Raw genomic sequence first — 13,742 nt, forward strand, 5'->3', positions numbered from 1 at the left:
GATAAAAACTAATAATGTGTGTTCTAACTTCAGATTTCATGCACATAGGAATTACCCAAGTATAACGAGAAAAATCGTCCACAATAGTTAAAAAATATCGAAAACCATGCATGGAAATAATAGAATAAGGGCCCCAAATATCCATATGTAAAAGATCAAAGATATTAGAAGTATTGGAATTACTTAAAGGGAGAGAGAGTTTTCTTTGTTTTGCTCTATGGCAAGTATCACACATATAAGGTTTTTGAACAGAAATACAGGGGTATATAGATCTCAAAACATGCATTCTTTCATTAGAAAGATGTCCCAGTCTATTGTGCCACACATTAACATCCTTAGAAACACAATGAACAGAAGGAATGTATCTGTTGGGGGCATTTCTTTGAAAGATAGAAGGATGAAAGACATACAAGCCATTTTTGGCCTCAACTATACCAATCTTCTCTTTCGTTAAATTGTCCTGTATCACACAATTCTTAGATGAGAAAATCAAATGACAGTTCAAATTTAAAGCAAGTTTGGATGCAGAAACAAGATTGAAGGTAAACTCAGGCACATATAGAACATCAGTAAGGTAAAGTTTATCATTAAAAGCCACAGTTCCAGAACAACTAGTATAAAACCGATGACCATTCGGCAAACTAATAAGGACAGGTTTAATAATTTTATATGATGTAAAATCAGATAAACAAGTACAAACATGATCAGTTGCTCCTGAATCTAATATCCAAGAACCTTTAACAGTAGTGTAGACATTAGAGAAAATGACATTACCCGTTGAAGAATCCTTTTGATCTTTATTGACAGCAAAAGAGCCCACTTGATTCAACTGTACAGGGGGCTGGTTTGCAACATTATTGATGGAGTTTTGCTTGATCAGTGCTGATAAGACTTGATATTGTTGGGTTGTGAATACAGAGGGCATGTCCCCATTTATCTGTTCTTGTTGACAAATTTCAGAAGAAACATCATCAGTTACATTAGCATTGAGTAAAGGAGTGGTCCTGCTATTAGGTGGGTTATAACCCGGAGGGAAACCATGTTTCCTGTAAGAAGTATCAATGGTATGACCATTCTTGCCGCAATGGGTACAAATCTTTCTATTGCTATTGAACCTAAAAATTTTATTTTCCTGATTGAGAAACCCCACCTTTTTGAAGCAAATATTCTCAGTGTGACCAAATTTTCCACAGAAAGAGCAAGTAGGAGCAGAATTACGACTAGCACTAGTATGGTTAATATTCGGAATCAAAAAGTTACTTGCTAATTGACGTTCTTGTTGGGCTACCAAAGAAAAAAATTTAGAAATAGGTGGTACCGGTTCCATGAGAAGAACGTGCAATCGAATGTTGTTGAATTGGTCATTAAGCCCACCTAGAAATTGCATAGCTTGGTCTTCGCGTTTTCTTTTACTGATATCAGAAGCTACAGAGCAAGTACACTTAACTTGACAAACACAAACAGGGTTAGGTCGAAAGTTATCAAGCTCATCCCAAATAATTCTGAGTTTCGTAAAATAGTCAGTGACAGATAAATCATTCTGACTCAATGAGGATGCTTCAGATTGCAAATCAGAAATCCTAGAGAGATCACCTTGCGAATATCTGGTTTTCAAGTCGTTCCAGATATCGACAGCTACATCCATCCAAATAATACTTTGTCTAATAGGGAGAGATACCGAATGTACTAACCACGAAATAACCATGTTGTTGCATCTAATCCAAGCTGAATATGTAGAGTCGTTCGTTGGTGGACAGGGATGAGTACCCAAAACGAATTCCACCTTATTCTTTGCACTCAGCGCTGTTATGATGGACCTACTCCAGGAATGGTAATTCGTCGAGTCAAGCACTGGCGAGACCAATGAAGCTGCTGGATTCTCACCAGGATGAAGATAAAGGTAACTGCTTGTGGAGGGTTCCAACGTTGGTGTAGTTGTTCTCGTTGTTCGCCCTTCTGCCATTTCGCTAAAAGAAAACAAGAAACAGGTCGTAAGCACATAAAAGATTCATAAAGAAAGAGCAGATGAAAGGAGAGTAGACTGCGCAGCAGAGCTCTTCAAAGGAAGAGATCTGATACCATAACAGAGTCGACGCAAGACTATGCAACTGATAGAGCAAACCTGCGGAAGCTTGAAATGAGTCCAAGGAAGAAGCCCTGATTAACAAGAGAGAAACAAGAAGCAAGAGGTAGAGAAACCCTAAGGTTGCAATGAGTAGAACAGAGATAGGGTAAAGCAATGTCGTGAAAAAGAAGAAGAAAGGGAAAAAGGAATATCAATTCAATATTACTGAAAAACCAAACTGTCAAAGCATTACAAGAGTGAATATATGGTGTTGGAAAGGAAAAACAGAAATAAAAGCCCAAAGATCCAGAGGCCCAAAAAACAGAAAGGCCCAATAAAAACATAACATATATTCTTTATCAAGGATTTTTCCAAACCGGAACATTCCGAGTCTTCCGACGAGGATTTTGATGTAAGACCTCTTACCTAATCCTGATATATTTTTTACATTGTAAACTGTTTCTAATTCAACTTTGGATTACTGAGATCAAGGTTTGCAGTAGCAGAAGCTCCATAAACTTTGGCGTTGTGGCTGAAAACATGGTCACGGACCATTAAGTTTAATTGAAATAGTTGTGTTGTTGCAGGGAGTTGTCCAAGCTGATTTTTCATTTTTCGATCCTAAACCTGATGATTTTCATGTAGTGAAGACCTTGTTGCAAACCTACCTTGACGATGAAGAATGTAATATTCTCATCTCACAATGATACGAATGCACTCTTCCTTCTACTGTTTCCATGTTGAATGAAGAACATGTATAAGCCTCTGTGTATTTATAATAAGGTTACAACAAAATCTGAACAGAAAAATAAATTTTCTAATAAATTCATATAAACGGAAAATAGAGTTGAATATAATATATATATATATATATATATATATTTAATTTCTACCATTTTGATTAAATCTATTTTAAAATATTTTTTTCTTGAAAAACTCACTCATCTTATCAATATTACATTAAATTTTCAAATAATGATTAAGATTAGAATAATTTTAAAATTTAAATTATGTTTAAGAGAAAGATAAATAGGGGAAAAAACTAGAATTAGTACATATGTTTTTACTAATATAGTGGATTGGAATTTAAGATATAAAAAAATAAATTCAAAATTCGAATTTTACCTACCATATTTAAAGTACTTTCATATTATCTTATGAATAGGTTTTTCATATTATCTTATGAATACGTTATTCATATTATCTTATGAATACGTTATATCTGATTAAGTATGTACTGTTTCTAACAAATCAGTTATATATATTATTATTAATCAAGAACATAAGAAATTCGGCCTATTAGTATTTTATATTTGATAATAACAAAAATGAATTAAGATTACAATAATCTAAAAATTCAATTTCTTTGAAAAAGTTCAAATTGATAGAGTATATCCATATTTAAAATAAATCAAACTAAATTTTAAATTAGAATAAAAAATAATAACGGAAACAAAAATAAAAAAGTATATGATATTATTTACCAGACGCTGCAAAAGAACGAGAATATCTTATACACACGATCTTGCTCCAAAATAAAATCAATGTTTATAATATAAGAATAAATCATTTAATATATGAGTTATTTTTCTAACTTGTTATCATGTTATTCTCTGAAATATCCATCCAATTTATTTTCTTCAAAATCTATCTACCCCATTATATTTTTTGCATTCATAAAATTTAAATCCAACAACTTACTTAATTATTGATTTATATCATTAATGAAATACATGGGATTAAAAGAAATATTCATTCATTTATTTTAAATTAAAGAAATTTAATAATTTTCTTTATTTTGGAGAACATATAGGAATAAAGATATTATTTTCAATTAGAGATTATGAGATTATCCATAGTGAATTAATAACAAGTAAGCACAGTAACCATAGTTAATACTATAGTTAGAAAAAGATAAACCATAGTAAATAATTAGTATTACTTAAGCAAATGCAAACAATCAAACACAACCCTCTAATCTTTTTCCTCACTTCCTTCATCTTCTAATAATCTCTGCTAATTTTTCTTCTTTCATTCTTCTTTTGGCTTCAATAAAATTTGCAGAGAGACATGAGAATGAAGATGAGATCAACTATGGCTATTGGAGTTGCATATAAATGTTGGATGGCACTAACAAAATGGGTTTTTCTCTTTTTTTCTGTTGCTCAAGAAATTGTTAGAGACATTGTTCGTTATCTGTAGATTCAAAAGCTCATGTTATCATCATCTTCATCATCAATCATCTTACAGTTGTTTTTAGTAAGAATTTGATTATTTTTAGTTAAATATGTTTTTCTGTTGGAGATCTCACATCGACTAGAGATGGAGACATTTCATTGATGAGAATATTTCATTGTATATAAGTAGGTGCAAACCTCAACCTCATGAGCCGGTTTTATGAGGTTGAGTTAGACTTAAAGTCCACTTTGTAATATGGTATCAGAGTCATTTTGAACTCATTTTATGGGGTTGAATTAGATTTAAAGTCAACTTTGTAATATTTTCGTTTTTATATATTTTTTAAATTGATTTTCGTTTATAGTTTAAACTACTTTCCTAAGTATTTATAAGTAAACTATAAGAATAGATGTTTATAAAAAAAATGATGTTCAAGATTTATACTTTTATACTTTTGAATGATTATATATAAAGTGATTCATATTAGACTTTTTCTTTGTGTCACAATGGTATTTATTTTATTATTAATAGTTTTGTTTTGGATACACAATAAATTATGTTGGTAGATAAATATAAAAAATCTGTAATACTATGTTAAAAAGGGTTATATTTTAATTCTATGGTATTGAAGATTCTACATTATCTTACATTAAACTATATTGTGTAGGTATCTTATTAAATTTAAATTATCTTATGTAAAGTTAAATTAAATTTAAAATTTACTTTTTAATATGATATTTATTTTGAACAAATAAGTTATGTAATTTGAGTGGATGGAAGAAAAATTTATTTAAAATATATTTTTAATTTAAAATTTTTCACACTTCTTATTATCTAAAAGTTTAAGAAGATCAGCTATTTATTTTAAGTTTCGTTTCTTAGTTTTAATCTCTATTTAAGTATATAATATTATATTTATTTTAACTTTATAAGTTTATTTTAAAATACGTCATACACTAAAAAGATATTAAATATAAATCAATTTTAGAGACAAAAATAATTAGTTACTATATTAACTAAATTAAATATTATTTTATAAACTAAAAGAATATTGATATTTAAAATATTTTTTATTATTAATAACAAATTATAAACTAATTTTTAAATTATTATTTAACTAGCTATCAAAATTTTAACTAATTTTAAAGTTGGAAGTTTTTTATTAGAAAAAAAAATGAAAATTTAATAATTTAATAATTTTTAAAAAATCATGTCAATCAATTAAATGGTCTTCACAAATGACCATTTAAGTGTTTTCATAACTAAGTGTAATATATGAAGATCATAAATTTTTATATAAGTTTGATCTTCACAAATATTTGCAATAACTTTTTCATAAATTTTTATATATTGAAGATGAGGTAAAAAATTCATTTACAACAACTATTAAGAGACAAACTTATGAATATAGAGATAAAATTTTAGTTTGCAAAATCTAGTTGGTTTATATAACATGTTGTGTTCTTTATCTCTTTAAAAGAGTGAATATTATCTTGTATACGTCTTCTTCTGGTGAGTAATTATGTGATAATCTTGATTATATTTTCTTGTAGTCAAGAGTTTTAATCACGTGTGGTCATATTACAAATAAAAAATTCAACACTAGTCAAGAATATTATTTAGTTATCTAACATGTTATTACGAAATGGACTTTAAGCCTAACTCAACCCCATAAAACCGGCTCATAGGGTTGAGGTTTGCACCCACTTATATACTAAGTAAGGCTCTAATCTCTAGTCGATGTGGGATCTCCAACACACCCCCCTCACGCCGAGACTGTCAACTTGTGCGTGGGACTATATATTATGGGTGGTCCAATAGCGGCCCGATAGCGGGTGGCACGATAGGCCCAACAGAAACACTCGCTAGGATAGGCTCGAAAATGGCTCTGATACCATATTACGAAGTGGACTTTAAGCCTAACTCAACCCCATAAAACCGGCTCATAGAGTTGAGGTTTGCACCCACTTATATACAATGAAAGGCTCTAATCTCTAGTCGATGTGGGATCTCCAACACACCCCCCTCACGCCGAGACTACCAACTCGTGCGTGAGACTATATATTATGGGTGGTCTGATAACGGCCCGATAGCGGGTGGCACGATAGGCCCAACACAAACACTCGCTAGGATAGGCTCGAAATGGCTCTGATACCATATTACGAAGTGGACTTTAAGCCTAACTCAACCCCATAAAACCGGCTCATAGGGTTGAGGTTTGCACCCACTTATATACTAAGTAAGGCTCTAATCTCTAGTCGATGTGGGATCTCCAACACATGTATTATTAATATCAAAGTATTTCAAAGTTTATCTAAATATTAAAATATTTGTGTTCATCTCATAAGGAAAATGTGTGTATGGGTGTCTGTCTGTATATTTATGTGTTTGTGTATGTGTGCCTCTACATCTGTGTGTTTATGTGTGCATGTGTGTATGTTTTTATGTCTGTGTGAATGACCTAAGTTTGCGTTTGAGATAAGAAGTGACTATCTTCTAATCAACAATTTCACCATTTTTTTTTACAATAAGCAAAATAATACAAAGGTGAAGTCGCGCTACGCTTACATGATTTCAATGTCAAATAAAACAAATGAATTCGTTAGAATTTTGCACAACTTTAGTTGTTTTATTTTACAATGAAGTCATGCCACTCATGCATGACTTCACTTAATCCTAATCAAAAAATTTAGCAAAATTGTGTCAGAAATGCATAATTTGAAGATAACTTTTTTCAACCAAAGTCGTCCTATCATAGTATAAATTTGATATGTGTATGAAATCAAATAGAGGTCGTGTGTCACGAGCATGACTTTTTACAAACAAAGTTGTGTCGACAAGATACAATTTATCGAAAACACAAATAAAAAAATTATCCATTCTCATAATAAATCAAAGAAATTATTATATTTTGATGAAAAACTTATTATTTTTCCTACCCTAGTTTTCACCTAGAGAGAATTATAAAAATCACTTACTAAAATTAGGACATATGTTTTTACTAATATAGTGGATTAGAATTTAAGATATAAACAAATAAATTCAAATTTCGAATTTTGCCTACCACATTTAAAGTACTTTCATATTATCTTATGAATAGGTTCTTCATATTATCTTATAAATACGTTATATCTGATTAAGTATGTACTGTTTCTAAAAAATCAGTTATATAGTCATTGAGATAAAAGATTTAATAAATCAGTTTTATATATTATTTATTATTATTCATCAAGCTCATAAGAAATTCGGCCTATTAGTATTTTATATTTGATAATAACAAAAATGAATTAATATTACAATAATATAGAAATTCAATTTCTTTGAAAAAGTTCAAATTGATAGAATTTATCCATATTTAAAATATAAATCAAACTAAATTTGAAATTAGAATAAAAAAAAGTATTTAAAGGGAAACAAAAATAAAATAAAAAAAGTATATGATATTATTTACAAGACGCGTACCAAAGAATGAGAATATCTTATATAAATGATCTTGCTCCAAAATAAAAATCCATGTTTATAATATAAGAATAAATCATTTAATAAATGAGTTATTTTTCTAACTTGTTATCATGTTATTATGTGAAATATTCATCCAATTTATTTTCTTCAAAATCTTATTTTATATGCAGAAAATTTTAATATGTTCAAATCCATAAAAACATAACTCTTACTATTATGTGTATATTATCTCATTATCTTTCAATACTCAATAATAAATTATATAATTCAAAGAAAAGTTTTAGAATTCTATAACAATAAAAAATTATTCACATTCAAAAATACTTTTGTTCTCGCCGAACTTTGGTAAAGTCGAACAAGAGGTGGATTTCGAGTGAAGCGACTTTGCTTGATATTGTTGAACCGAGATGTTAGGGCTTTGTGACGAGTGGAGTTTATCGGTTGATCACACCCCGACGATCAAATCACTAAGAGCATTCAAACTATGAATACCAAAATGTAAAATTTGTATCAATGTAGAGTTCTAAAAAAAACTTACCTTTACTCAAGGTCTCAATCCCTTTTTATATGCTTTCCTTTAACAATTTCATCATCAAGAATATTTTGTTAAGATATGCCTTCATTTTACGAGTTCATGTAATTTTTATCTTTAACAATTTTTATTTACATCTAAAATATATACATCAAACTAATTTGGTTATTCTCTATGTCATTTTATTTTAATTATCTTTTTAACATACGAGCTAGGTATTTTCCAAATGGACCCGACCAACTGAGTTATCACACTAAAGTGTTCGCGATCGAGATCTCAAGCACTCCCAACCAATACAACTCCTAATTGAACAACTCATCATGGATAACGACATAACGGACAAGTGTGACTTGTCTGCAGCCACTTTACAATACAAAGATGATGAAAAACATGTTCACATGGCAACGATGATAACTTCACATTCTCTTCATTTTCTCTAAAGCCAACATTTTCCAAGCAAATACTGCACTTCTCAGTTTCAATTTTCAAAAAAGGTGAAATTGAGAATGTTTTAAGGGAATCAATGGCTTCTGCAGATGCTGGAATTGTTGCTGCATAATGTTCCATCTCTTCCTCTATGTCTTTCTCTGTCTCTACATCTGTCTCTACCTCTTCCTCTTCCTCTACCTCTTCCTCTTCCTCTTCCTCTTCCTCGTCGCATTCTACATCTGCAACTACATCCACGATGATGTCTAAATTCAAAGGAAATTCTTTGCATTCTGAATCCACAGACTCATGACCACCACCAAATTCCAAGGCTACTAGAATCATATTAATAATTTTTTGCGATGCTGGGTCAACCATTTCTGGGACGAAGCAGTAAGAACAATGTGGATCGAATAACACACTCCTCAAGAAATCTGCATTATTTTCAAGGAAATTCTGACAACTAATGGGAGTTGAAGTTTTTAATAAGGTTGATGTTTGAATAGCATGTAGATGATGATTATAATATCGAACAATGATAGCCACATCAACCCTCAATATGTCTCTGAGTTTGATCTTCACTCCCACTTCTTCAGTTCGCATCCCATAGTGGTACGAATGCACTCTTCCTTCTACTGTTCCCATGTTGAATGAAGAACATGCACAAGCCTCTGTCTATTTGTAATAAGGTTGTAACAAAATTTGAACAGAAAAATAAATCTTCTAATAAATTCATATAAACAGAAAATAGAGTTGAATATAATATAAAGATAGGATAAGATTTTTTGATTTTGTAACAAATTCCTAAAAAAACACACACATATATATATATATAAAAGATTTCTATCATTTTGATTAAATCTATTTTTTTAAAAAAATTCTTGAAAAACTCACTCATCTTATCAATATTACATTATCTTTTCAAGGAATGATTAAGATTACAATAATTTTAAAATTTAAATTATATTTAAGAGAAAGATAAATAGGAAAAAAACGCAACCACTTACTAGAATTAGGACATATATTTTTACTAATATAGTGGATTGGAATTTAAGATATAAAAAATAAATTCAAATTCGAATTTTACCTACTTTCATATTATTTTATGAATACGTTATTCATATTATCCTACGAATACGTTATATCTGATTAAGTATGTACTGTTTCTAACAAATCAGTTATATATTCATTGAGATAAAAGATTTAATAAATCAATTATTTATATTATTTATTATTATTCATCAAACTCATAAGAAATTCAGCCTATTAGTACTTTATATTTGATAATAACATAAATGAATTAAGATTATAATAATTTAAAAATTCAATTTCTTTGAGAAAGTTCAAATTGATAGAGTATATCCATATTTAAAATACAGCAAACTAAATTTTGAATTAAAATAAAAAATAATAACGAAACAAAAATAAAAAAGTATATGATATTATTTACAAGACGCGTGTCAAAGAACGAGAATATCTTATATACACGATCTTGCTCCAAAAATAAAATCCATGATTATAATATAAGAATAAATCATTTAATGAATGAGTTATTTTTCTAACTTGTTATCATGTTATTAACTGAAATATCCATCCAATTTATTTTCTTCAAAATCTATCTACCCCATTATATTTTTTGCATTCATAAAATTTAAATCTATTTAAATCCAACAACTTACGTAATTATTGATTTATATCATTAATGAAATACATGGGATTAAAAGAAATATTCATTCATTTATTTTAAATTAAAGAAATTTAATAATTTTCTTAATTTTGGAGAACATGTAGGAATAAAGATATTATTTTCAATTAGAGATTATGAGATTATCCATAGTGAATTAATAACAAGTAAGCACAGTAACCATAGTTAATACTATAGTTAAAAAAAGATAAACCATAGTAAATAATTAGTATTATTTAAGCAAATGCAAACACTCAAACACAACCCTTTTAATCTTTTATCTCACTTCCTTCATCTTCTTTTGGCTTCAATCAAATTTGCAGAGAGACATGAGAATGAAGATGAGATCAACTATGGCTATTGGAGTTGCATATAAATGTTGGATGGCACTAATAAAATGGGTTTTTCTCTTTTTTTCTGTTGCTCAAGAAATTGCTCGAGACATTGTTCGTTATCTGTAGATTCAAAAGCTCATGTTATCATCATCTTCATCTTCAATCATCTTACACTTGTTTCAGTAAAAATTTGATTATTTTCTGTTGAAAATCTCACATCGACTAGAGATGAAGACATTTCATTGATGAGGATATTTCATTGTATATAAGTGGGTGCAAACCTAACCTCATGAGCCGGTTTTATAGGGTTGAGTTAGACTTAAAGTTCACTTTGTAATATGGTATCAGAGTTTGAACCATTTTATGGGGTTGAATTAGGCTTAAAGTCCACTTTGTAATATTTTTGTTTTTATATTTTTTTTAAATTAATTTTCGTTTATAGTTTAAACTACTTTCCTAAATATTCATAAGTAAACTATAAGAATAGATGTTTATAAAAAAAATTAACGTGTATATATCCATATTTTTACTATGATGGAGAAAAATGATATTCAAGATTTATACTTTTATACTTTTGAATGATTACATATAAAGTGATTCATATTAGACTTTTTCTTTGTGTCACAATGGTATTTATTTTATTATTAATAGTTTTGTTTTGGATACACAATAAATTATGTTGGTAAATAAATATAAAAAATCTGTAATATTATGTTAAAAAGGGTTATATTTTAATTCTATGGTATTGAAGATTCTACATTATCTTACATTAAACTATATTATGTAAGTATCTTATTAAATTTAAATTATCTTATGTAAAATTAAATTAAATTTAAAATTTACTTTTTAATATGATATTTATGTTGAACTAGTTTGTTTGATTCTCTTATTTAAAAATAAGTTATGTAATTTGAGTGGATGGAAGAGAAAATTATTTAAAATATATTTTTAATTTAAAATTTTTCACACTTCTTATTATCTAAAAGTTTTAGAAGATCAGCTATTTATTTTAAGTTTCGTTTCTTAGTTTTACTCTCTATTTAAATATATAATATTATATTTATTTTAATTTTATAATTTTATAATTTTATTTTAAAATACGTCATACACTAAAAAGATATTAAATATAAATCAATTTTAGAGACAAAAATAATTAGTTACTATATTAAATAAATTAGATATTATTTTATAAACTAAAAGAATATTGATATTTAAAATATTTTTTATTATTAATAACAAATTATAAACTAATTTTTAAATTATTATTTAACTAGCTATCAAAATTTTAACTAATTTTAAAATTGGAAGTTTTTTTATTAGCAAAAAATGAAAATTTTAAAATTTAATAATTTTTAAAAAATCATGTCAATCAATTAAATGGTCTCCACAAATGACCATTTAAATTGTGTTTTTTTAAGTGTTTTCATAACTAAGTGTAATATATGAAGGTAATCTTTATCTTAAACTTAGATATGAAACACTAAAGTACTTCTTTTGTTGACCTTATCTTTGTTTCTTAAGTTTATACTTGAATAAAGATTTGTGGTTTTAAGTATTTCATGGTACAATTTAAATATTATAAATATTTATTCTATCTAAATGACATTAAAGATTTTTTGAAAACGGTATTAATGTTGTTCCACTCTAATTGTCTTTTACTCTAATTTGGATAATAGTTCATCAGACTTAGGTTTTGTAAGTTATGTCAAGGACCAAGTTGTTGCTTGAAAAAAAAAATGTAATTAATGTTGTATGAAAAACATCTATGTATCTCTCAACACATCAACATGGACAAACACAATATAAAAAAATGATCATCTTTAATGTTTCAATGGTTAGAAAAATATTTGCAATAAATTTTCCATAAATTTTTATATATTGAAGATGATGTTAAAGAAGATTGTTTACAACAACAACTATTAAGAGACAAACTTATGAGTATGTGATAATCTTGATTATATTTTCTTGTAGTCAAGAGTTTTAATCATGTGTGGTCATATTACAAATAAAAAAATCAACTCTAGTCAAGAATATTATTTAGTTATCTAACATGTTATTACGAAGTAGACTTTAAGCCTAACTCAACCCCATAAAACCGGCTCATAGGGTTGAGGTTTGCACCCACTTATATACTAAGTAAGGCTCTAATCTCTAGTCGATGTGGGATCTCCAATACACACACTTTATCTAAAAGTTTAAGAAGATCAGCTATTTATTTTAAGTTTCGTTTCTTAGTTTTAATCTTTATTTAAATATATAATATAAGATTTATTTTAATTTACAATTTTATTTTAAAATACGTCATACACTAAAAAAATATTAAATATAAATCAATTTTAGAGACAAAAATAATTAATTACAATTTTAACTAAATTAGATATTATTTTATAAACTAAAAAAATATTGATATTTAAAATATTTTTTATTATTAATAACAAATTATAAACTAATTTTAAATTATTATTTAACTAGCTATCAAAATTTTAACAAATTTTAAAGTTGGTAGTTTTTTTATCAACAAAAAATGAAAATTTAATAATTTAATAATTTTTAAAAAATCATGTCAATCAATTAAATGGTCTTCACAAATGACCATTTAAGTGTTTTCATAACTAAGTGTAATATATGAAGGTAATCTTTATCTTAACCTTAGATCATGAAACACTAAAGTACTTCTTTTTTTGTTCACCTTATCTTTGTCTCTTAAGTTTATACTTGAATAAAAATTTGTCATTTTAAGTATTTCATGGTAGAATTTAAATATTATAAATATGTATTCTATCTAATAGAGAATTTTATTCTAATTCGTCTGACATTAAAGATTTTTTGAAAAATGGTATTAATGTTGTTCCACGCTAACAGCCTTTTACTCTAATTTGGATAATAGTTCATCTTACTTAGGTTTGGTAAGTTATGTCAAGGACCAAGTTGTTGCTTGAAAAAAAATATGTAATTAATGTTGTATGAAAAACATCTATGTATCTCTCAACACATCAACATGGACAAACACAATATAAAAAAATGATCATCTTTAATGTTTCAATGGGTAGAAAAATATTT

The 13,742-nt window shown here is 27.6% G+C and overlaps 2 protein-coding genes across 2 annotated transcripts; both read right to left on the minus strand.

Annotated features, from left to right (window-relative positions):
- Positions 1–295: 295 nt before the first annotated feature.
- Positions 296–2,421, minus strand: LOC137817524 (uncharacterized). The gene is made up of 3 exons (XM_068620809.1): positions 2,123–2,421; positions 775–1,967; positions 296–460 (listed from the first exon to the last, which is right to left on the minus strand). The coding sequence occupies exons 1-3, from the start codon at positions 2,407–2,409 to the stop codon at positions 426–428; spliced, it is 1,515 nt and encodes a 504-aa protein (XP_068476910.1). The 5' UTR covers positions 2,410–2,421; the 3' UTR covers positions 296–425.
- Positions 2,422–8,555: 6,134 nt separating this feature from the next.
- Positions 8,556–9,308, minus strand: LOC137817522 (uncharacterized). The gene has a single exon (XM_068620806.1). It carries the CDS (start codon positions 9,306–9,308, stop codon positions 8,556–8,558), a length of 753 nt encoding a protein of 250 aa, XP_068476907.1.
- Between the last annotated feature and the right edge of the window lie 4,434 nt (positions 9,309–13,742).

The sequence above is a fragment of the Phaseolus vulgaris genome, unplaced genomic scaffold, assembly GCF_000499845.2.
Source record: "Phaseolus vulgaris cultivar G19833 unplaced genomic scaffold, P. vulgaris v2.0 scaffold_104, whole genome shotgun sequence".
NCBI lineage: Eukaryota > Viridiplantae > Streptophyta > Magnoliopsida > Fabales > Fabaceae > Phaseolus > Phaseolus vulgaris.